At 42.6% G+C, this 25,814-nt stretch overlaps 1 protein-coding gene across 1 annotated transcript; it reads right to left on the reverse strand.

The window, feature by feature from the left end:
• Window positions 1–1,552: 1,552 nt before the first annotated feature.
• Window positions 1,553–25,165, reverse strand: LOC308464218 (rab11 family-interacting protein 1-like). The gene is made up of 7 exons (XM_080983338.1): window positions 24,562–25,165; window positions 12,749–12,837; window positions 11,642–12,087; window positions 11,111–11,288; window positions 9,296–9,691; window positions 5,525–5,630; window positions 1,553–4,024 (listed from the first exon to the last, which is right to left on the reverse strand). Exons 1-7 carry the CDS (start codon window positions 24,604–24,606, stop codon window positions 3,803–3,805), a joined length of 1,482 nt encoding a protein of 493 aa, XP_080839464.1. The 5' UTR covers window positions 24,607–25,165; the 3' UTR covers window positions 1,553–3,802.
• Between the last annotated feature and the right edge of the window lie 649 nt (window positions 25,166–25,814).

Genomic DNA, 25,814 nt, shown 5'->3' on the forward strand with positions numbered 1-25,814 from the left:
GTAGTTGAAAAGATTTCTTCTGCAAACAGCCATCGCCCCGTCCCCCGCAAAAAACAAAACAAAAACACATCTTGCTAGATTATTACCGGTATTTTTGTGTTCCATTACTTCCTTGCAGGAAGAGGGAGCCTGACCTTAGCCCCTGCTCCATATTCTGGAGTGGGCTTCAAAAATGACTTTAAATTTGCTCTCTAGATTTAAATGACCGCCTTTTGAGTCTTCACTCAAAACATTTACAAAGGCACCCTTATGGGGTTCACATTTTCTCCTAAGCCTATTTAATTTCCTATTTAATTTCCACAACAGCTGCACGCTGTACACTTTGGATGTGAAGCCTTGTCATCAAACAACAGGGGCACTGGGGTGGGTCAGGGGAAGGAAAAAGGCAGTAGTTATGAAAAAGGAGGTACAGAAATTTAATAGAAGAGAGGCATGCCAGAGAGACAGATGGGGAGATGGTAGGAAGAGACTGCAGAGTGGGAGACACGAGAGAAGGCAAAGAGCTACTGTTCAATGGTTGAACAGTTTGCCTGCAGAAGGTTCAAATAAGGCTGTGAATGCTAAGCTAGATGGGTCAATGATCTGTTTAAGGCAGCTTTCTATTTTGCTAAGGGAGCACTTGCAAAGATTCTCCCAGTGCTCACTGACTGGTTAGCTAGGAGGCAGAAGGGGAGAGGAAGCTTCTATGTAAGAACATAAGAAGAAGTCCTGGATCAGACTAAAGGCCCATTTAATCCAGCATCTGTTCTCATAGCAGCCTACCAGATGCCTATGGGAAACCCACAGGCAGGATTGTTGTTGTTGTTTAGTCATTTAGTCGTGTCCGCCTCTTCGTGACCCCCTGGACCAGAGCACGCCAGGCACTTCTGTCTTCCACTGCCTCTCGCAGTTTAGTCAAACTCATGCTGGTAGCTTCGAGAACACAAGCAGGATAGGGACAGTGATACTGGAATTTAGCAGCCAAAATCTTTGCTGCAAGCCTCTCTCTCTCTAAACTTGCACAATCTTCAGTGGTAATTAAAACTACACTATCTAACCCAAAGCTAAATTAATCTGGTGAGCCAGTTTTAAATCTTTTGATATTTCCACCTGCCTGCTGTCTTTGCCTAGCACTTCCACTTGCTGGCAACTAAATTCCTATAACTGGGTACAGAGAAAACACTGACACTTTCCTTAGTTTCTTACCTTTTTCAGGAGCTTGTAGAAAAGGTGATAGCATACAGAGACTGTAAGAATGTTGGAGTAATCGAAGGTTCTTTTCAGGTTCTTCCTAAGCCTACCAATTCTAAGATCATTGAGGAATGTCTGCTTCTTAAAACATATAAGGCTTAATGTACAAACAGCTCTCACAATAGAAGTTTCAGTTGCATACGAAGCCCTTTTTCTTTCACACTTTGGAATCACCATGATGGAATCCAGTCCTTGTACAGCAGAGAATCATTTCTATCAGTATGGACCTAGGAACCATTCTGATATAGCGTGCAATAATGTGAATTATATATACAGCATTCTTCACATAAAGTTTGTGAAGATAGGCAAAGAAACACAAGTGTTCTCACAAGTTTAAATAACTTTATTTTTAACATTTCACAAGGATGGAGGTCTTCGTAAAAAAACCAAAAACATAATGGGATTAAGTACCAAGAGTAACAAGGCAGAATATAAATATACATTCAGATCCTTCAACATTAAGCACTGAGCAAATGTTTGCACAAGGGGAAATATCCCTCACAATGTACCACACTTTTCACAAAATTCAGCATTTCAATGTCAGGATTGCATAAGTCACAGATACCAATTAGAAGGCACAGATTGCAAGGTATCCTTGCTGTGTATTGCCCAAATTTCATCACAATGTATACAACTGAGCAGACCTTTATATGAAGAATGGTCAGCAGATGCGGGCCCAGTGACAATACTCCCTCTTGCATGTGGCACATTGTGTTGCCAACTACAGCCCTGTGGTCCCTGGAAATTTTAGGACAGGTGATAAACTAGAAGATTTTCACAATCTGCTGGAAGCTGGTCCTGTACTATTTCTATTAAAACGGTCAACACTATTTGTTACTAGATCCATTCCTACGGAATATGTATTAAACACAAATGTCCACTGTACTTTGGGACCATATAACCATCAGGAAGAAACATTTTCTAGTACACAGTAAAACTGTATTTCAATAAAATACTTGTTCCCAAAAGCATGATCCTGTGTGCTTATGGCTCCAGCAGGAGCAAAGAGACATGAAGCCTCTTAAAATAAAGTTTTTAAAAAGCAATTTGGTTCTTTTAAATGAGATATACTAGCTTTAAAAAGATGCCCAAGCATCTAAATGCTGGTTTTACACACAAGAAGTTTGCCTTTACAGACTTTATGGTCCAGCTATTATGGAGCCATGGATATGTAAAAACACCACAGGCCCTGGAGATTTTAGATATGGTAGACAACAGTTCCTCCCCTTTCAATCACCTGAAATCATTGACCTAGTTGAGGCAAGGTGAGAGCATCAGCCAGAGGATTTCATCAAGAGAATTAGCACTATGCAAGAAGATCGACAAATCTATTCAACAAGCACCACACTCCATGTAGTGTGTAGTTAGCTGTTCCTATTCTTTGGTGTTTGCAAATGAGATTGCACAGTATCAAGAGCAATTAACAGTGCACCATTCAGGAAACGTCAAGATCTATGGGTGATATCCGATCATGTCATACTAAGAGCAGGCCCACAACAATCAACAGTCATTAGTCATTGATTACAAGAGGTCTACTCCCATGTATGACTTGCTTAGAATCAACCCCTCTTTGATTACCTGAGAAGTTTATAATCCAGTGTTGTGACTGAATACAAAGGGAGGGCTGAAGAGATATTCAGTGCCAAGCTCATCCCTCTTGAAAGTGCATAGGCAGAAAATGAAGAATGGCTACAGTCAAAAGCATGAAAATTAATCGGTTCACGTCTTCAGACATCACTTTGATTACTGTTTGGCTGCCTGCATTTGTAGCTCAGATTTTCAACGAAAATTTTTTTTTAATCACAGTTGATCTGACTGGAAGCCAAAAGTGCATATACAAGCTTCAGCTTGCAAAAAGCCATGCTCTACCTTATAGTTGCTATCTTCAAATAGTTCAATATCCCATACAATGGTCAATGTGGATTTCACCCCAAATGCCTAGTGATGGTGGATGTATTGTTTTATTAGGAAACCTACAAAAGTTAATCCTTTGGAAACTTTAAACTCATATACTGGGCTAGTGCCCCATCCAGAGTAAGGGACCACGATGTAAAGTTACCCTTTAAAAATTAAGGGGCAGATGGAGATACTGAAATTAAGAATTCAATCTTCAACCCAGGACTAAGATCCATAAAAAATAAAATCAGAAAAAGTCTCCAGTTGTTTTAGTCTGCAGCAGAAATCATATTGCAGTAATTCTGACTATTCACATCTTCCAGCAATTTATGCAGCAGCATAAACAGAATCTTTTGTAACTGAGGAAAGTTTCATCTGACTTCAGAAACTGTTCATACAGATAGAGAAACTGGAACCAAAACAGGCACAGCGAGACACTGCACACATACCGCTTTGTGCTAAGCCTCTCTTATGGGGTTGAGAAACATGTGGTCGTCCAGATACCTCTGGGCTCCCAATGGCCATCTGTGAGGAGGATGGGAGTCGAGTCCAAGCACATTGGGAGGGCCAGATTCCCTATGCCTGCCCTACTTATTCCTCCTAGTTGGTTTGAGCTACAAGGCAATGCATTCAAAAGCTGCTCAAGAAAGCCACTGATTAGGTGAAATTGGTTCCTTCACATCGCGCGCCCGGCAGGAGGTCCCACATGAGCTTGAGCTCGAAGAATGTTAGGGGGTTCCTCCATAACTCTGACAAGCAAGTTATCAATGTAGTCTTCCAGCTCCCGCACCTGCTGATCTCGCTTTGCAATCACATCTTTCTGCTTCAAGACCAGCTGGATCAGCTCACTGTGTGTCAGCTGACCATAAGCGTAGGCGGGATCTGAAGGATCATATTTCTTTAGGAAGGAAGCATGAACAGGTTAAAGTCATTTTGATATCAAGAACTGTTGCAAGGATGGTGTCAAAGGATCAGAAGGAAGGTATAGAAACCTTTGGTTTCAGGGATTACTGGGGAATCCCAGGAATGATTTCAGAGCAAAGAGGTACCATATTTTTCGTCCTATAGGGCGCACCGGCCCATAGGACGCACCTCGTTTTTTTGGGGGGGGAAATGAATAAAAAAAAATTATTCCCCGCCCCCCGCCGCAGCTGCCGCCCCAAGCCTTGCGCACACCTGCCCGAAGCACGGGGCACCCTCCGAAAGGCTCCGCGTGCTTCGGGCTGCAGGCTGCCGCCCCAAGCCTCGCGCGCTCGGCGGGACCTCCTGCCGGGCGCACGAGGCTTGCAGACACACCCCCGAAGCACAGGGAGCCCTCTGGAGGGCTCCGTATGCTTCGGGCAGCAGGCTGCCGCGCCAGGCATCGCGCACCCGGCGGGACCTCCTGCCGGGCGCGCAAGGCTTGCAGACACTCGCCTGAAGCACGGGGAGCCCTCCGGAGGGCTCCCCGTGCTTTAGGCGACAGGCTGCCGCCCCAAGCCTCGCACGCTCGGCGGGACCTCCTGCCGGGTGCGCAAGGCTTGCGGACACTCGCCGGGGCTGCAGGCTGCTGCCCGCAAGCCTTGTGAGCCCGCGGGAACTCCCACCGGGCTTGCAAGGCTTACGGATAGCTTCCTGAAGCCTGGAGAGCGAGAGGGGTCGGTGCGCACCGATGCCTCTCGCTCTCCAGGCTTCAGCGAAAGCCTGCATTCGCCCCATAGGACACACACACATTTCCCCTTCATTTTTAGAGGGGGAAAAGTGTGTCCTATGGGGCGAAAAATACGGTAATCTGTCTAAGCATCTTAAAAGCTACTGAAGATTCACAAAAAACTAGAATTTCAGGATTTGCCAGTAAGTACTTTTATGGCATGCAGACAAATGTGCATACAAGGTTTCTGTACACCTGCTTTCAACTATTTCTTCCCAGTAATAAACATGGAAAAGTGAAGATAAGACCCTCCTCAAAATATGCGAAAAGTACTAAATAAATACAAAGCAGCAGCAGTAGTGGTTGTTTCAGTTAAGTGATAATAATTCAGGTTCTGTGCTCAAACACCAAACAGATCATTTGCAATATTAGTTGGAGGCACTAAATCACTAAACCTTGCTTATCTGAAAACAAAAATCCCTTTCAGGCCAAAGTCCTTTGGTGAAGATAGCAAGGTTTGAGCCTGGGGAATTCATACCCACTCACAGATCTAAACTTGTGTCAGTAAAAGGCTCAGAAAATTGCCCAGATGGGAAGGATAGCAGGGGCAGGGGGAATCGTACAACTAGAAAACGTGAACACATTTCTGTCTCCAAACGACTATACCCCTTTGCAGTTTGTCTAATCCCACCAATAAATTTACAAGCTTCCTAACTCAGGGCACAGACCACCCAATTAGGTATTAAAATATAGTATGTCTTAAATTACCTTTATATCGGCTTCATTTTGGTTATCCAGGATCTTTGATGTTATGCTCTGGTTTTTTGCAGATGATTTGCTTGTTGTAGTATGCGTTGGTTTCACAGGATGAAGTCTGAAAGAAGCACACACAATTAGTTCAGGCAATCCTATAGTACTTTGTACCTGAACAATTTTGTGCAGTTCTCCTTTTGGTTTGAAGGGTTAAACCACGGAGCCTAGGACTTGCCAATCAGGTCAGTGGTTCGAATCCCCGCGACAGGGTGAGCTCCCGGGGCTCGCTCCCTGCTCCTGCCAACCTAGCAGTTCGAAAACACACAGTGTAAGTAGATAAATAGGTACCCTTCCGGCGGGAAGGTAAATGGCATTTCCGTGCGCTGCTCTGGTTTCGCCAGAAGCAGCTTAGTCATGCTGGCCACATGACCTGGAAGCTGTACGCCGGCTCCCTTGGCCAATAAAGTGAGATGAGCACCGCAACCCCAGAGTCGGCCACAACTGAACCTAATGGTCAGGGGTCCCTTTACCTTTACCTTTACTTTTGGTCTTGCATGAAGCACTCCATGCATGCATGCATGTTCCTGCTTTGGCTTCTAAAAAGAATAAAGTACATTTTCCTCTTCTATGTACCTCTATTAGTGCAAGTTTAGATTTTATATTTACTGTTAAAACAGAAGATTTATTCTGCCCTCCTCTCTACACTTCAAGACTGATTAAGAAGCTCTCAAATGAAAAGTTTTACTTACCTATTTATTTACATCCCTTCAAGGACCTTGAATACATGCCCACCCAACCCCAATTTTCCTCACTACCACCCTGTGAAGGAGGTTAGACATACAGATAAGAGACTGGCCATCACTGAGTGGAATCCTAGTCTGACACTCTTGCTGGTTCTAAACATCTGTTCCTCCCCCCCCCCCAAATAAAATATGGTTGGTTCCTTGGATATTTGTGCAGTTACCCAGATGTTTAGCAAGTGTGAAAAATAGAGTTTTCAACAAAGTTTATTGCAAACGTTTGCCTTGATTTCTTTTTTAGTTAAATTACACCCGTGGAACACTTCAGAAATCTATTTTTTTTTTTTTTCAACATAATTTTTATTAATTTACAGCAAAACAAATAAAAATCAAATAAACCACATCTTGTATTCAACCGATTCATTCTTTAAGACTTCCTTCGGCGTCTCCGCAAATCTCCGTTGTCTATCAACACATACTTTCGCATCTCCTACTATCTATTGACATTATTAAAGTCTTTTCCACCCTTTTCTTTAGACAATATTCTTACAAATATCACAGAGCTTTTTTAAACCCTACTAGCGTTATTTGTCCCTCACTTAAATTATCCAGATATTCCACGAATTTTCCCCATTCCTCCATAAATCTTTGATCTCTCCAATATCTAATTTTTCCCGTCAGTCTATCTAGTTGCGCATAATCTAACAGTTTCTCTCTCCACTCCTCTATTGTCGGTATTTTCTGTTGTTTCCAGTTTTGGACTAATAGGACTCTTGCTGCCGTTGTTGCATATTGGAAAAATTTGCCATCTTTGTTCTTAATCTCTTTTCCTGATAAACCTAACAAAAAGGCCTCTGGCTTTTTTTCAAAAGTATATTTAAAAATTTTTCCCATTTCTGTATATACCTTTTCCCAGAAACCTTTAACCTTTTTGCAATCCCACCACATGTGGTAGAAGGTCCCTTCATTTTCCCTGCATTTCCAACATTTACTGCATGTCTTATACATTTTTGCTAGTTTCGCAGGGGTAATGTACCAACGGTATAACATCTTCAGTAAGTTTTCCTTCAACGTTACACATGCCGTGAATTTAAGATTTTTTTTCCATAATTTCTCCCACTCTTCAAAATAGATATTATAACCGAAGTCTTTTGCCCAGTGTATCATTACCGACTTCACTTCCTCGTCTATTAAATTCCACTCTAACAGCTGGTTGTACATTTTTGATAGGATTTTATAATCATTATTTATTATCTCAATCTGGAATTTAGAATCTTTTTCCGCATATCCTCTATCTTTAATATCCTTCTTAGCCATTTCGTTTATTTGAAAGTAATGGAACCAATCAAACACCTTTTCCTTAACCTGGTTGTATGGTTTTAGCTTCCACTTCCCCCCATCTTTAATTAGCAGCTGTTCATAGGTAACCCATTTATCCCTCATGTTGGTCTTTTTAACACTCGTGGCTTCTAATGGGGACATCCAATGTGGGACTCTGGGTTCCAATAAAAATCTGTACCTCTCCCATACTTCTATCAAAGGGCCTTTAAAGATGTGGCTTTCAAATCCCTTGTGTACCTTCTTCTTTTCATAACATAGATACGCGTGCCACCCAAATCTATTGTCGTGGCCTTCCAGATCTAAAAGTTCTTTATTATCTAATTTTATCCACGGTTTTATCCAGCATAGGCACGATGCCTCATAATATAGTTTCAGATCTGGAAGTGCGAATCCCCCCCTTTCTTTTGCCTCTGTCAGTAATTTAAACTGTATCCTCGGTCTTTTGCCCTGCCATACGTACTTTGAGAACTCTCTTTGCCATTCTTTGAATATCTTATTGCCTTTGATTATCGGAATATTCTGGAATAGGAACAACATTCTCGGAAGTACATTCATCTTAATTATGGCTATCCTGCCCCAGAAAGACAGTTTTAGCCTCCCCCACGTCACCAAATCCTTTTTAATCTCTTTCCATACTACTTCATAATTATTTTTAAATAGTTCTATATTTTTTGGAGTTATCCATATTCCTAAATATTTCACCTTTCTGGCCACCTCTATCTCTGTTTGTTGTTGTATTTCTTCAATTGTACTTAGATCTATATTCTTTGTCATTAATTTAGTCTTACTTTTATTTAACTTAAAACCAGCCACTTTGCCGAATTGCTCTAATTCTTCCAATATCTCTTTTATTGAATTCGTCGGATCTTCTATTGTTATTAGCAAATCGTCTGCAAATGCCTTTACCTTGTATTCATTTTGTCCAATTGTTATTCCTTTTATCTTCTTATTTTGTCTTATTGAGTTAAGTAACACTTCCAATACAGTTATGAACAGCAATGGGGAGAGCGGACATCCCTGCCTTGTACCCTTCCCTATCCTTATTTCTTCTGACACTACGTTGTTTATGATCAGTTTCGCTTTCTGCTCCGTATAGATTGCTTTTATTCCGTTAAAAAACTCTGCACCCACCTCCATGTATTCTAAATTTTTTAACAAAAAATCCCAATTTGTGTTATCGAATGCTTTCTCTGCATCCACAAACATCAGTATAGCTTGTTTGTCACTCTTCAGAAATCTAGGTAACACAAAACCTGTGCCGCAGTAAATTGCACTGCACTTATGATCACAACTAACACCGCTTTTAAAAAAAGTTAAGCATTTATCCAACTGCTGCTTTCACTTATTTTGGCAGAACATGAAAACTATATTTAGTATTTTAACAGGACAGTGGGTTTAAAAAATAAAGTAAAATTAGAGGTAAAATATGAAGTGCTGATTCCTGTTTATGATACCTTTATTGTCATGTTACAACAATGTGAAAATAGAGTCTGATTACTGCCTAAGCAAAACAAACCTTTGCTCAGTTTTATTCCTTCACTGACATTGCTACAAGAAATAGATACAGATCAACAGGGAAAGATTTTCACCTGTCCATAGGACACAAAATCCCTTACTGTGTTAAAAAGGGGAGGGAAGAATCAAAGCCATGCACAGTATAGCACTTGAGCCTTTATCTTTGCTCCCCCCCCCCAATTCCTCTCACCTGAGCTTAGCAGGATAAGTCCCGTCACTCTGCAGATTCTGATTGGGATGTGTTTCATTCTTCTGCTCCAATCCCTTTACATCATGGCTTGCCTTTTCAAGGGCTCGTGCTGAAGGTGCAACCAATGGTTTGTTTAGTTCAAATCCATCATCAGGAGCACTTGTCTTCATGAGAAGCAATACAGTCTGCCTCTCACCAGTCCCCTTTTTATCTGCTGTCAGCTCTCCCCCCTCAGTGGAGGACCGTAACTCTGAGGAAACATCTCCACTCCTGGACCAATCTCCAGAAACTGCAATCTTTTCAGTACCCTGGGAATAATCACTCAGCTGCTCATCATCCGATCCCACTTCTGGAATAACAGAAAGGGTGGTGGGTTTGAAGTGAAGCTTGTAGCATCTGTATAAATAAAGAACAGCAAAGGTTCAGCATCAGGGGCTTAAATATTTCCTACCCACCCCTTTCCCACAAGGTCTCAGGGTGTGTTACGTATAAAATAGTTAATTTTCAGTTCAAGCTAAACAGAGTCAGGTTCTCCGTGTAAGCAAAATGCCAGGTAGGTCTGTAGACTGATATTAGTGGCATTTAGCCAGCAAAGTCCATTTTCGAAAAAGAAAAGAAAAAGTAAAGGGGAAGAGGAAGAGAAAGAGAAGAGAACAAATAGCCTATTTTAAAAGGAGAACATGCTGTTATGAAATAATTTATCCATATTACCACATGAGTCTCAGAAATAGTTACTCTGGAAGCATCATGCAAAGATTTCTAAAATGCGAAGGACGTCACTCCTGGAACAGGGGGTCTTTACAGATCTGTGATAAGAAACTGGTAGCCGGTATGCTACCAGTATGTTGGGCATGTTCCCAAGATGTCTAGAAAAGGTTTGTTTTCTCATCCAAGTGAATATTCACAGACATACTAACACAGGCATAGGCAAACTCAGCCCTCCAGATGTTTTGGGACTACAACTCCCATCATCCCTCACCACTGGTCCTGTTAGCTAGGAATGATGGGAGCTGTCATCCCAAAACATCTGGAGAGCCGTTTGCCTATGCCTGTACTAACAGAAGATATAATTACAGCTAACTCACATCTTATGCAGTGGTTACATTCCTGGCCATTGCACATAAAAGCAAAATCGCGTAGAGCCAGGAACCCTCAGAACCAGGTGTCTCGCTTACCTGGTTCTCAGCAGGCAGCACGAGGGCTCTAGGATGCTGCTCTGCAATGTTTCCTCCACTCTCCATTTGTTTGTTTGTTCTGCTCCACCCCACCCCCCGGCCCAAATCAGCAATCACGTAGGTAAAATAAGCATTGTGAGTTACCTATATTTCTATTTCACCTTTTCTGTCACAGGACTTCAAAGCTAGATTAAGTGTGTCATGTGTCACATATTTACAGACTTTGTCTAGAGCTTCATGGTTCTCAGTTAAGTCCTTGGAATAATAATTCCAAGTTCAATAAAGGGGATTACATTCTCTGCTAGACAGCATTCCATCCTGGAGGCAGAAGAGGGACTGACTCGCTCTCTTTGCCCTCCCCTTGCAAGAAAGTGGATCATCTTTGTTCTGAAGGCAGCATGCACTGTCATTTCTCTCCTTTCAAGAAGGCTAGAGACAGAAACCCTACAAATTACCTGCAGAGTTACTAATCAACTGAAACCTACACAGGGCATGCCTGCCCTATCAGGAGGAAAGTTCTTACTCACCCTGTAAAGTAGATATTTTCAATGACATACAATGAAAACCACTGGGTGGCAATAGCCTTAAAGCATCTCAAGATCTCAAAATTCAATTGAGAAGATCATTTCTCAAGACTAACCTGGGCTTGACGCGTTTGGTCTGAGATGGTTTCACAGAAGCTGAGTTTTTTTCTGGCTTCTCTTCCGCTGAGATGTTTTCATCAAAAGGGTTCAAGGATGCCTTTGTGATTCGGAGGTACGCAGTGCTGCTCTTATCTGAGCTATGACCTCTTCTGTGACCCTCATTTGTGGAGGGTTCTGAAAAGAAAGAAATCAGCATCAGAATAGTGAAAGCACAAGTCCCAATACCACTGAAAATACTAATACCTAATCCAGCCCTAGATCAACTGATGGCTCTTAACAACAGCAGTACACTGAGGTTGGAGACCACTGAGACCCACCTGTATCCTCTCATTTACAACTATTAGGCACAATCATGAAAACACTTCTGTTTCTTCACAGCTTCCAAGCACTGTCTTTAAATAATACAAGAAATCCAGCTTTAACTATTATGAAGAAATGGCACATTTTACTACTTAGCACACTTTGTAAATTACACAACTGTTAAAACATTTGAGACATTTATTCTCTTTTCAATAGACAATACTTACTCTCTGAAACAGGAGTTAAAGTGTCATCATCACTATCACTCCACCGCGATGAAAAGTGACTGGGATTAAGTCGAACTCTCTCTGTAACCGGTTGGAGAAAAGGTAACACAGACATGGACTGAGAGAGGTTGCTTTTCTGTAAACCAGGTTTGGAGAATAAGGTCTTGAACTTTGATTTTTTCTTTTCTTTCTCATTTGACTCTTCCTCACTGTCAGCCAGGGAGTGACTAATGCTAGGAACAATAGCTGAAGCTGTGTCTGGCAATCCATTGCCTCGTTTCCCCTTTAGCTTGTCTTTCAGCTTGCCAAATGGTGTCCGTGACTTATCTTTCATGGACAGATCAAACATGCTGGCTGTCATGTTGCTCCTCATGAATTGGATATCCACCTCAATCTCACCTCTCTTTTTTTCCTTCTTTCCTGGTTTGGAGTGATGCCTGTACCATCTGTACAAATAAAGAACAGCAAAGGTTCAGCATCAGGGGCTTAAATATTTCCTACCCACCCTTTTCCCACAAGGTCTCAGATTCTGTTACGTATAAAATAGTTAATTTTCAGTTCAAGCTAAACAGAGTCAGGTTCTCCATGTAAGCAAAATGCCAGATAGGTCTGTAGACTGATATTAGTGGCATTTAGCCAGCAATTTCAATAAAGGGGATTACAATCATGTAATAATTATAAGCAAACAAAACAAGTGTTTCTCCAGAATTGCTTTCTGGGGCCTCCCCCCAGAGGATCAATGAGAACCATGCCAGGAAAGAGTTACTTTTGTACTGTAAATTTATCCATTGTCCAGGGCAATGGGTTCCCCCAAATATTCATATAATTTTGCAGGAAGACACAGGAAAGGCTCTGCTACTAAGCCGAGTCCCATGATCGCTTAACAGCTCCACCTGACCTGTGCTGTTATGCTCTGGTATCATGCAACATCAGCAAGCCTTACTAGTTCATGAGTTATGGTATAACAGCTCCACAGCATGACCTTGTCCATTTAAGGTTATGCCATGAAGACATCTGCATAAAAGGTATCAACAGTCAGAGGAACTCTGTAGAATAGACTGTTTCTGAACTAAAACCCAAGATGCATGCCATCTTAGTGTGTCTAACCTTCTTACTCCCTGAAAGGCACCACATGAACCAAGACAAATTCTGCCGAACAGTCTTGAACGGAGCGGGATACAGGAGAGGATACAGAGCTAGAAAGAGAGAAAATGAGAAAGTCATTACCAGGAAAGTTTTAGAACAGAAACAGCAGCTTATGTACAAAAGCATGCAATTTCTCCCAAAATATTGAATTTTCCGACAATATTTTCAGAAAATTGCATGCCTTAAAAGCATACATATCAAAACAGAAAAGGAAACAAAAGAGAAGAACTAGAGGAGGGTAAAGCACTAGAACACAAGTGAGCAATTTTCTATATTCACATTTTGAAAGCTCATCATTTGGCCCAATTTCCTAAAACAGCGGATAGCACGGTGAAACTATTTCTAGACAAAGTACAGGAAGTTATTGCATGGCTAAAAGATTACCCTTAAAAAAACAAAACAAAAAAGCACACACAGTACTACCACATCAGGGAAAAGGCCTGTCAGAAATAATCTCATTGACATCTAATTCTTTCAGTACAGTGACGTGTTTCTGTTTTACGAATAAGCATCCAGTCTTGAGATCTGGCAACAGTTTCATCCAAATTTCAGATCTCCCTGCCGTCAGACGAAAAAATATTAACTGGTCTGAATTGCATCTTTGCACTGTCTGTCCACATGTTAAGGGTGCGGTGTTGATTAGTGAGCTACCTCTCAATTGATAGATTCCGACATAAACCTTGGAGCCCCAAGTTTCATCTGAAAAACTAATAAAATGCTTCAACTCTGACTTGTGCTGTTTATTCTAACAATAAAGTGTTATGAACAAGACATTTGTTTCTAACATACTTTGAATACTTATCATGGCTGCATAAAGCAGTCAAGACTGCCAAAGTAAACTTGGTAAGCCTGCTGGACTTGTTACGTTAAATATTTGAGTATGAGAGCTGCCATTATTCACAGTAAGACACTTTTAAAAGAGTTCTTTACAAACACTGTTTTTGTAATACACTGTGACTTACAGTTTTAAAAACTAGGATGTTTAGCTCAGTCTAAAAATATGTTTGCCAAACAGAAGGGTATTATGCATTCTTACGAAATGTTGCTTTTTCTACTCTTAACACAGATAGCCAAGAATCAAGGTGCACATACACATTTTAATGGCAGGGTCTACAATAGCTATGGAAGCAGGCATCAGAGGAAAATTACTATAGCACATTATTTATTTTATCAGTATTTATATTTGAATCTGTTGCTCTTCAGATGTGAAACTCAAATATCATTGCTGGCCAATAGAGCTATGTCCACAACAGCTCACCTGACAGTGCTAGATAAATTGTGGCTAAAAAGCTACCTAGGAACCTGGATTGAATATTGCTTTTGCAGTGAACTTACAAAGTGGTTATATTACACAAGTCAGGATGGGAATAATACTAATCTGCATTACAGGCTTGTTTGTAAAGAACAACAAGAAAATGTACATGAGGCTATTTAAACCCTATAAATGCTAAGCAGATTTTTTAAAATTCTTACGCACTGGTTTAAACCTTATACATAAAATGGCACAATATGAAGCATAACTGGGTAGGTGTGAAATCCCAAGAGCTATCAACCTATGAAAGAAAACTTAACTGATCATGAGTTTTAGTCAATTAACCTACTGAATAATTTGTACAAATAAAAAACAAACTGTTCTGAAGCAAGCATATTTTGTTTTAAAACAATGCATGTGTTGCAGCACACATCTTAGAAAAAGAAATTCTTGCAATCCAAGATTTAAGGAGAAGACAAAGATGCCAACGTTTAGGGGATTCACGATTGGGAGATGGACCCTAGTTTAGGAGGCCCTATAAAGGAATTAACTAAATTTGTATCGGCTACTCGCCTTGACAACTTAATGGAACTTCCATGTTCACAAGCATTAATACCACTGAATATCAGTTGCCAAGGCAGCAAACTGAGGAAGAGCTGGCGGTTCCACACCCTGCTTGCATGTTTCCTGGATGCATTGAGATAACCGCTATCCAAAGCAGGATACAAATTATTTTATTTAATAGGTATTTATTCTTCCCTTTAGCTAAAAGTAGGTTGTTAGGGAAGTTTACAACAATGGAATAAAATTAAGTATGCCAACTACTGTGATCCAGCAGGACTCTGCTCAGGAAAGGTATCAACAGGATACTTTACAAGTTCTTCAAAGCTTGCTTGATTGTTTAATAGCCCACCTTCTTCTCCAATGAGCTCAAGATGGCATACGTGATTCTACCCCTCCTCATTTAATCCCCATAACAACCCTATGTTAGACTGAGAGCCAAGGTCAGTCAGTGAGCTTCATGGCTGAGCGGTCACTTGAACCCTGGTCTCCTAGGTCGTAGTCTGGCACTAACCTTTACACCACACCAACTCTTTATATTATGCCGTAGCACATTATACTGCTGTTTATTTAAAAAAAACTTTAAAAAATATTTTATTAAGGATTTTCTTGTTTTACATAAGTAAGTGTAATGCCTCGTATTTTTATCCCCATGTAACATTTTTACAAATCTGTTTCATTTGTTGAGGCATTAGGGGGAGAAGAAAAAAGAATGAAAAAAGAAAGGGGGTGGAGGGAGGGAAGATGGATGGGGGTGGGGTCGGGTGGCGGTGTTTCTACTATGCTTAATGTATGTAGAGTTTGGTGTCAGCGTTGCTTGTGTTGTTCACTTGTGTTCCTTTGGTGGTGAGGGAGGTTGGGGTTGGCCTAGGGTGTGATTGTTTGCTTGTGATTGGCTGTGGTGATCTTTGTTTTCGTGTGTGAGTGAGGTGGGTGGATGTTTTGGATCAGGTTAGCCATATTGATTTGTATGCTGTTGGTGGATTATTGTTATTGTCTTGTTGGGCTGTGTATGTGATAAAGGGGAGCCATACCGGGGTGAAGGTGTCTTCTTCTGTTTGTCCCCGTGTCAGTTTCAGTTTATTAGTTTCCCATACTATTTGGTACCATTGGTCTATGCTTACTCCTGACAGGTCTCTCCAGTGTCTGGTTATGGTGTTTCTGGCTGCTGAAAGTAGGTGGGTTATGAGTTCTTTGTGGTGTAAATGGGCATTGCTGTCTTGGAAGATGTTTAGTAGGGCCAATTCTGGAGTGATGTCTAATACTTGCTTAGTTATTTTACATATTTCTCGAATGGCTGTTGTCCAGAATAGTTGGATTTTGGGACACTCCCACCACATGTGGAGGTATGTGCCTGTGGAGGTGCACCCTCTCCAGCATTTTGGTGAGGTTCCTGGGCGTATTAGCGCTAGTTTCCTTGGTGTTAGGTACCACCTGTAGGTGAGTTTCAGTGTGAGTTCTTTTCTTTTCGTTGATATGGATTTAAAGGGGGGTTTAGACCACATTCTGGTCCATTGAGTGGGGATAATCTCATAGCCTATGTCATTCTCCCATTGTTTTTTGATTGCGTCTAGGTGGTTTGTGGGATTTTGGAGTAGTATTTTGTATATTTCCGTTTCCCTTTGTTGTTAAGAGGAGGTTTTCAAAGGTTGTCAGGGGCCTAGTTGCTGCTAATTTTACTGTTGGGTTGTTTAAGAGGGCATGTAGTTGGTGTTGTGTTAACCAGAGCATTTGGGTGTCTTCTAGTTTGTCTTGTATTTCTTGTGTTGACAAAGGTTTGTTATTTTTATAAAAGTCTATTAGGCGATATAAGCCTTTGGTTCGCCAGGTTTTTTATCTGGAGGTTTTGTGCTGCATGGTGGAATAATGGGTGGTACGCCAGGGGGATTAGTGGGGATGGGGTTGGGGATAGTTTGCCTATTTGTGTTTTCCATGCTTTGAGCATGGTCTGTGTGTACCTGTTGAGTGTTGTGGGAATTTTCTTTAGTTTGTTTGGGAGGAGTGGGTATGTTGTGGTGCAGGTATTTTCAATTGTGTCCCTCTCTAGGTGTACCCATTGTTTTGTCTCATCTTTGAGTATATATGGGATTATATGGCGTATTTGGTTGGCAATGTAATATGCTTCTATGTTGGGGATTCCCCATCCTCCTTCTGAGGTAGGGAGGTGCAGGTATTTGGGGCTTATTGGTTTTTTATGTGAGAAGATAAAAGAGTGTAGTTTTCTCTGCCAACTGCGGAGTTGGGTTGAGGGGATCCAGATTGGGAGGGTTTGGAATAGGTAGGTTAGTTTTGGCAGTGTGATCATTTTGATCATGGCTATTTTGTCTGAGAGAGTGAAATTCATGTTATTCCATCTCTTTAGGTCTTTGTTAATTTGTCGCCACAGGGGCTTGTAGTTGTGGAGGTGCAATTTATTGAGGTTTCTGGTTATTTGTACCCCTAGGTATCTGAACTTGGTGTGGCAAAGTTTTATTTTGGTGACCTTCGTGAGTTCTTTTTGGGTGTGAGGAGGGGTGTTGAAGCACATAGCTTCTGACTTTGTAAAATTTACCTGTAGGCCCGACACCATTGCAAATGTGTTGAGTTCTCTGATTAGGGAGGTTGCTGTGCTTATGAGGTCTGGTGTTGTGACCATTAGGTCATCTGCAAAGAGCCCTAATTTATAGGTTCTGCCTTTTATTTCCACTCCCTTGATGTCTGTGGCTGCTCGGATGCGGATTGCTAGGGGTTCCAGAGCCAGGATAAATAAGAAGGGAGACAGTGAGCATCCTTGTTTCGTGCCTCTTTGGATAGCTATAGTATTAGAATCCATATTGTTAGTTCTGCATTTTGCTGAGGCTTGGGAGTATATTTGTTTGAGGATTTGTAGGAAGTTGGGGCCAAATTTCATGTTAGTTAGTACTGCTAATATGTATTTCTACTCTAAGCAATCAAAGGCTTTGAGGATGTCTAGGGACATAAATGTCAATGGGAGTTTAGTTGCTTTGCTGTGTTCGATCGGGTTCAGTAGTTTCCTGATGGGGTCTGTTATATTGCGGCCAGGGACAAAGCCAGTCTGGTCTGGGGCTATTAACTTGTGTAGGAAGATTTTTAGGCGGTTGGCCAAGATTGATGTGAATATCTTGTAATCTTGGTTTATTAATGAGATTGGGCGGTATGATTCTACTTTGAGGCTGTCTTTTAGTGGTTTTGGGATGGAGACTATTTTGGAGTGGGTCCAGGTTTTGGGGATGGGGCCCCCTTTTATGATGTCGTTGAATAGGCAGGTCATGTAAGGCATCAAGGGTTCTTTGAATTTCCTATAGAATTCTGCTGTGAAGCCGTCTGGGCCTGGGGCTTTGTGTGGTTTCAGGTTTTTGAGGACCGCATCTATTTCCTCTGGGGTGACAGGGCTGTCCATGAATTCCTGTTCCTCATCAGTTAGGGTAGGCATGGTCAGTCCTGCTAGAAATTTTCTGATTTCCGTCTCTGGTGGGTTATGGGATGTGTATAGGTTGGAGTAGAATTCTGCAAATTCTGAGGATATTTCTTTGGGGGAGAATGTTATGTTGCCGTCTTTTTTGCTGATGCAGTGTATTCTTGTTTTGAGTGCTTTTTCCCTACATCTATTTGCTAGTAATCTGGAGTTTTTCCCTCCATATTCATAGAAACGTTGTTTAGAGTATAGAATGTTGATCATTGTTTTGTTGATTTCTAGGGAGTCTAGTTCTCTCCTTTTTTGTTCTATGTTTGAGGAGTTTTTTAGATCCTGTTTGTTTGTAGCGTGATGAGAGGGCTGTGATGTCTTGTTCTATTTTGTTAATTTTTGAGGAGGTTTGTTTTTTAAGGAATGTTTTCTCTTTTATGCAAGCTCCTCTGGTGACCGCTTTCATTGCGTCCCATAGGAGGGGGGTTGTTATATTGTCTACATTGTTTTCCTTGAAGTAGTTTTGGACGGTTTTTGTGAGACTCTCTCTAATTTGTTTGTTTGTAGTTAGGATGGGACTGAAGGACCACGATGGGGTGGTTTGTGTTCCTTCTCCTATTTTAACAATGACTGCTACTGGGGCGTGATCTGTGATTTTAATGTTACCTATGTTTGTTGATTCCACTGAGGGGATCAGACCCTGTGTGAGTAGAATGCTGTCCAGTCTGGACACTGTATCATGGCGTCCCGATTGGAATGTATGGCTGATGTCTCCCGGGTTTTGCTCACCCCAAATGTCGTAGAGACCCCTGTTTTTTAGCATTTTTAGTAACTTGTAAGAGTTCCTAGTTGTTGGAGGTTTCCTTCGGAGGAAGGTTGCCCATGGGGTTGTAGGGTGTATATCTTTCAGGGATATACCTTTCATATTTAGATTGAGGTCCCCTCCTAGGATTGCTTCCCCTTCAGAGAAGGAGAGGAATTTGTTTAGTGTCTTCTGGAAGAATTCTAATTGCTTCGCGTTTGGGGCATATATGGAGCCGATTGTCAGTTTGATTTTGCCATCTAGTGTCCCTTTAGCAAAAACGAATCTGCCTTTTTTGTCCTTGAGGACTGTTGTGGCAGTGAAGTTCAGGTCTCTACTGAGTATTATGGCTACACCACAAGCTTTCCCTGAGCCTCGTGCGACCCACTGTTGACTGAAGCGGGGGTCGCTCAGGAGTTTGCTGCCTTTGGGTGGGTTGTGTATTTCTTGTAGGAAGGTGATGTGTGGTTTCATGGCGTTTATGTATGAGGTGATGCGTTTTCTTTTGATGGGGTTTCCCAGCCCCCTCACATTTAATGTAATTGCTTTTAGCTTAGCCATCTTGCTTATCTATTATGTGGGCGATTCCCTGCCAACCCGTTTGGGTTGTCTTGTGTTTCTCTCTTCGTGTTGTTTAAAGAACCAGTGGGGTTGCGCCGACCTAGGGTGTGGTGGGCGGGGGGCTAGTGGGATTAGAGTAAGATTTGGGTTAAAGAGTAGGGGGTAAGTTGTAGAGAGTTTCCTATATGTAGTCATATAGGTGTTTGTTTGGGGTATTTTGGGCCATCTGGCATTTAGCCGGTTGGTCCTAGGTCTCAGCTGGTGTGGAAGGCCGTGTTCAAGGACAGGCCATCCCCCCTGTTGTTTGCGATAGGGGGTGATCAGTGAGACAGTGTGAAGTGACTTTGTAACGTCGCTGTCAGGTATAAGGTTCATAAGCAATGTTGCCAGTGTTATGAGCAACATTGTTGGTGTGTTGGGGTGGGGATGTGGGTGCTGGTACGCTCTGGTGCCACCATAGTGCTGGTTGGGTATCAGATTTTAGCCTGATTGTGAGTTGTGTTATTAAGGTTGGAGGAGTTGTTTTTCCCTAGTATGGAGTATGGGGGTGTTGAAGGTGTGGGTGATGGGGAATGTGGTTGAGGTCATCTGGACTGGTGTTGGGGTGGGGATTTCTGTGGGGGGTGCGGGGCTGGGGGGGATGTTGATGGTGTTAACTAAATCTATGTTTTGGGGGGAGGGGGAAAGAGGGGGGAAATCACCAGTCCTTCAGTTTGTGGTTTTTTCCTGGTTGCTTCATTCAGCTGCCGTTGTTGTTGTTGTTGTTGTTGTAGGGTTGTCCATCTGCGATGAATTGGTTTGGTTAATCTTGGTCTGGTTTCTTGTGTCGTATGGCCGGCGGGACAATTCTGAGCGTGATGCTTGTCTGTATTGGTTTGCATTGTTGTGCCGCTTCTGTTGTTTCTTTTTCTTCTGTACCGTTGTCCAGTTGTTTGTTGTTGTTTCCTCCTGGTTGGGGCTGTCACTTGGTGGGTTTGTCAGTTGCCATTCCGGTGGGAGGTCGAGTTCAAGGTTCTTTAGTAGTTGCAGGGCCTCAGGTATGTTGGTAGCCATGTATTGTGTTGTATTGGTTGTTACAATGAGGCGGAAGGAGAAGCCCCATCAGTATTTGATCCCTGCTTGTTGGAGACGCTGGGTGCATGGGCGCAGGCTTTTCCTCCGGTTTAGGGTATCCTGAGATAAGTCCTGTAAGGCCAGAATAGGGGTTTCTCCATATCGAAGGTTGTTTGAGTTTCTGAGGTTGTTCCATACCTCTTCCTTCTTTTTGTAGCGTGTGACGCATACAATGATGTCTCTTGGGGGGGGCGCTGGGTTTTGGCATAGGTTTTAGGGCTCTGTGAGCCCTCTCCAAGTCATCTGCCTCGAGTTTCAGGCTTTTCTCCTCTGTTTTTTCAGGAAAGTTGCGGAAGCGGATGTTACAACATCTATTGCGGTCTTCAAGGTCGGCTTGCTTAATTTTCATCTCTCTGTGTTCTGCTTCCATTTGGTTTACCAGTTCATCCAATTTCTTGTTCACACGTGCGTTCTCCTCCCGGTATTGCTCTATTATTCTTTCTTGCATTTGGTTCTTGTTCTCTAGAGCTTCCACTTTGGAGGTTAGATTGTTGATTAGTACCTGCATGGGAGCCATTGTGGCCTTCAGTGTTTCTTCTAATCTTGCTTCTAATCTTGCTTCCATTTCCCTCAGGTCTCGTTTCATTACTGGGTGGTCATCATCTTGGAGGGGAGTTACGGTCTTAGCATTGTTTGCCATCTCCCTGGTTGGTGTCATCTCAGTCTCCCTAATGGTTTTGGTTTGAGGTTGGCTTGGCGTCCTCTTGGGGTAGGGCATGTGGTGGTTAGGAGTTGTGGCAGTGGTGGTTCCTGGGTATTGTTGGGTTGCTGAGCTGATCGGGCTTTGTTGGCTGGTGGCTTTTACAGAGCGTTTGGATTAGGTGGTCATTTGTGTCACTTCTAGCCTGTGTTTTAAGATCTTCTCTAGGGTTTCTGTAGTTGCCTCAGCGGTGCCGCCAAAGCGGGGGGGGGGCAGGTAAGCAGAGATGGGTAGACTAACGGACAGACAGTTCATATAAAGGGAGGGGGGTTAGCAGGTAGAGATGCAAGAGATTAGAGGGGTGGGGCCAGGGGAAATATGTGTTTAGGAGGGGGTTGTATATACCCCAACGGGGTACTGGGGTCCAGTTAAGGTGGAAGTTGGGGTTGGGAGTGCGCTCAGAAACAGAGACAGACAAATAGGCTATATGTAAAGGGTGGAGGGAGAAAAAGGAAGGAGAAGAAAGAAAGAAGAAGAAGAAGGGGGGAGAGGGGAGATTGGAGTAAAAGAGAAGAGAGAGAGAGACAAAAAGCGAGTTGAAAGAGAGAGGAGAGATAGTATAGTAATATCAGCGGTAATAGATTACAGCAGTAGTTTTAATTTATAGTATGAGGGGGGCAAAGTATGGTGATATGAATGTGTGTATGTGTTTCCTTTAGGGGAAGGGGGGGATGGAGAAAGGGAGGGAGAGAAAAGGAGAAGAGGAGGGGGAAGGGTGGGAAAAGGAAGAAGAAAAGAGAGGGGGAGAGAGGGGAGGGGGAGGGAGGGTGAACTGTGGCAATGGTATGGGGGGAAAGTCTTATTTTAAAAGAGGGAGTGGGGGGAAAGGGCTCCCCCCTCAAAAACAAACTGATGAACAGGCTAAAAAGGGGGGTTGATTTTAAAAAATAAAGGGGATAGAAAACAAAATTGGGGATGGAAAGTGAAAGGTGGGATAAAAGGAGAAAATAAGGAGGGGTGAAGAGAGAGAGAGAGGAGAGAGCAAAAAGGAAGAGAAAAATAAAAGGTGGGAGTGGAGGGGGAGAGTATCAATAGCAATAGCAGTGATATGGAGAAAATTTTTGTTTTAAAAGAGAGTGGTGGTCGTAGCAGGAGGCGAAGGATTCCCCCCTCAAGAAGAAGCTAACAATTAGAACAGAAAGGGCTTTAAAAAGAGGAAAAAATTATGTGTGTGTGTTTTTTAAAAAAACTATTTCCCCCTAATTATTATTATTATCTTTTGTTTGTAAAAAAGTAATTAAAAATGTATGGGTAAAAGATAAAAATGAGAATTAAAGTTTTTTTAAAAAAAGGTTTTTTTTGTGTATATATATATATATATATATATATATATATATAAATAAAGTTATTTTATTTTAAAAAATGAGTAAAGTACGAAGAGGATAGGTAAAAGAGAGTGGAAAGTCTGGGGCGAAGTGGCAGTCCCAGGAAATGGCCTGTGTTGTTTCAGGGCTCTTTTCTGGGTACTGCCATTTTAATTCTTAAGAGGGGAGTTTGAGATGAAAATAAAATGAGGTTTAAATTGAGTTAAAATGAAAAATGATAAAAGTAGGTATATGGGGGGGGGATAAAAAAAGACTTTTTTAATAAAAAAGAGGGAGGGAGGGGGAGGAAGGGGTTAAAAAGGGGGTTAAAAAAAGAAAGGGGGGAAATGTAGTTTCTTCCTTTCTGCGATCTCCTTTGTCATGCGGCTTTCCTCTGTTTTACTTGCCGCTGGAGCTCTGGTGGGGCTCAGCCACGCGTTTTTTCGGAGCCTCTATTGCCTTCCCGGTGCTCAGCTACCTCTCCTCTTCTGGGGGCAGCAGCGGTAAAGTTGGGGCTCCTTTTTCTTTCTTTCTTTTTCTTCCTCTCTCCCCCTTTCTTTTCCCCTCTTTGCATTATCTCCACTGACCTCCTGGTTTTGGAGCTCCTCTGGGCTGTTGGGGGGGTGGTCGGGTGCCTTTCCGGCTCAATCAAGGTTGTGGGGGGTGTTTTGGCTCCTTTGATAGACGCCTGGGCACCCCCGATTCTTCTCCGCTGACGGTGCTGGCGGCAGCAGTCCTGGGAGACCAGGAGTCGGCCTGACAGAGCCTTTTACTCTGGCTGGCTTCAGGAGCTGTTTTCTGCTGTTGCAGCCATGCCGCCTCGCCAGAAGTGCCGTTTATTTCAAATTTTAATAAAGTTTTTTAAAAAGTTTGATCCCGCCTCTGCTTGCAATGTTTGCTTATTGCATTTTTGCCCCACCCTTACTTCAAATAACTATGTATGAGTGACATACATAGTTCTCATTTCCCCATCCCATTTCATTCTCACAACAACCCTTGAGATTGATTAGACTGAGTGCGACTCGCCCGTGGTCTCCCAGTAAACTCTATGGACAACAGTGGAATCTTTACTAAAAGTGGCATTTTTAATCCATGATCCATCCTGTTAAGAGCTTAGCTTTCGCTGCTGTCAGATAAACAGCTGAGATGAATAATTATCATGCAGCGTGCTGTTTGACACCTGTTTGGACATGTGGACCGTGAGCCTCTGACATACATAGGTAAATTGCCTCTGAACCTGGAAATGCCATTTAGTCAGCAGGAAGTCAACATCTTCAAACAGAACTATAGAGTAGTAAGGGACCTTGGATGTCATCTAGTCCAATGCCCAATGGATTCAGTGCAGGAATCTTGCAAATACACAGCTTCCTAAGCAAATGGGCATCTAGCCATTGCTTACAAACCTTCATAGGAGGAGATCCCACCACTTCCCAAGGCCGTCTGATTCGCCTTTGAACCACTCATACACTTAAGAAGTTTCTCCTAATGTAAAGTCAAAACCATCTTATTTAAATGTTTTCAGTCATTGCATTTACATCTGTCATCTGGAGTAACATAGAACAAATCTGCTCCACCTTTTGCATCACAGTCTTTCAGTTACCGTATTTTTCACTCTATAAGACGCACCAGACCACAAGACGCACCTAGCTTTTGGAAGAGGAAAACAAGAAAAAAAATATTCTGACCCCAGAAGCCAGAACAGCAAGAGGGATCGCTGCGCAGTGAAAGCAGCAATCCCTCTTGCTGTTCTGGCTTCTGGGATAGCTGCGCAGCCTGCATTCGCTCCATAAGATGCACACACATTTCCCCTTACTTTTTAGGAGGGAAAAAGTGAGTCTTATAGAGCAAAAAATACAGTATTTGAGAACTATTCTCCTGTCTCCTCTTAACCTTTCCTTCTCCAAGCTAACCATGCCCAGCTTTTTCAACTGTTCCTCATAGGACTTGGTTTCCAGACTCCTCACCATCTTTGGAATATGCTGTAGTTCAGGGGTGCAGAACCTCCAGCTCACAGACCAAACGTGACCCACCAGTCCCATTTGCCCATGAGGCCAATCTGGAGAAGCCATGCTCACCTGCCCAATAAGGGATGCCATTAACGTAGGCTCCCATTCAACCATCGCTCCTACTGTCCAAGCTGCAGCTCATTGAAGGCTTGCAAAAGGCTTTGAAAGCAATTCCGTGAAGCTCCTTTTGATCTCTGACATAAGAGAAGGAAAGAAGCAATGCAGGGAGGCTTACAAGGCACAACACTGCCAAAGCCTCTTGCACTCTGGAACCCCAACATGGAACCCTACACAATTTATGTTGGCAGGTAGTCAAGACAACCCACTTGCCAACATTTTGATGTCACAATGGCAGAATGTGATTTACATGCTGGTTGCCCCACCCACACGTCAAAGTTTTTGGCCCCCACAGCCAGAAAGATTCCTCCTCTAGTTTGTCTATCTCCTCCTTAAAATGCAGCAACTGGAACTGGACAAAGTACTGAACCCAGCTAATCCTACATTGACACAACACTCTGGCGCATTTCCACTCTCTCTTTGAAGTTAAAGCATACCCTTATCCGCATTCCTTCAGAAGTCCTGCTATGACTGCCTAAATAAAGAAGGAGCGAAAATCAGATGCAACGGGTCATATTTAGGAGGCCTCTCTGGGCAGCGCCTGGCACCAGCCCCCTCCCTCCCTCCACACATGCACCCCACACCCCAGCAGGTAAGACTGCCCCTGGCAGCGGGAGCTCCACCAAGGCCCCTCGCTCGCTCTCTCCTCACCGTGTGCATGTAGGGACAAAAATTAACTAAGCAGCTCCATTAATCAGGGCGACTGACTCACCACCTATCTAGTGACACGGGCATCATGTTCAGGAACCACCATACCATGTTCTATAAAGAGATGCTTGCAAAGCCACAACTTTTTCTTCTGGATCTAGGTTTAAAGCATGAATGTCTGAAACAACTTGCAATTAAATTTTTACACTTCTCTTCCACTCTCTCATGCCTAACTATAAGGACCATAAGTAGACTAGACAAACATTAATTCAAGTCAAACGCCAACTCAAAGAGGTATTTGTTGCTCAGGCTGGCTGACTGCCTCCACCCAAACCTTCCAAGAGTGGATACTACTTCTCACCCAGAGATACGCATGGAAGCCTGCCAATCTTTACACCAAAAGTTGTCCTAAACAGCATGCAAACCACTGCAATGTGGCCACTTCCTATACCTCTTCTCAGAGTTGAAGGAAAATAATCAACCTCGCCAACTAGTTCCTAGTGGTCCCTACCAGTAACCAAAGTTATCCAAGCCACCCAAACCTGTCTTTAATTATT

The sequence above is a fragment of the Podarcis pityusensis genome, assembly GCF_964106645.2.
Source record: "Podarcis pityusensis genome assembly, chromosome: 15".
In the NCBI taxonomy this organism is placed as follows: Eukaryota; Metazoa; Chordata; class Lepidosauria; order Squamata; family Lacertidae; genus Podarcis; species Podarcis pityusensis.

Bases quoted from the DNA above. Each gene is read 5' to 3' on its own strand.
- LOC308464218 (XM_080983338.1), bottom strand. From the start codon at position 24,606: ATGGTTGAATGGGAGCCTACGTTAATGGCATCCCTTATTGGGCAG. The intron at 11,289-11,641 runs GTAAGTATTGTC...CTTTCTTTTCAG, and splicing joins TTTAACTCCTGTTTCAGAGA to AACCCTCCACAAATGAGGGT. The intron at 9,692-11,110 runs GTTAGTCTTGAG...TTATTTATACAG, and splicing joins ACCAAACGCGTCAAGCCCAG to ATGCTACAAGCTTCACTTCA.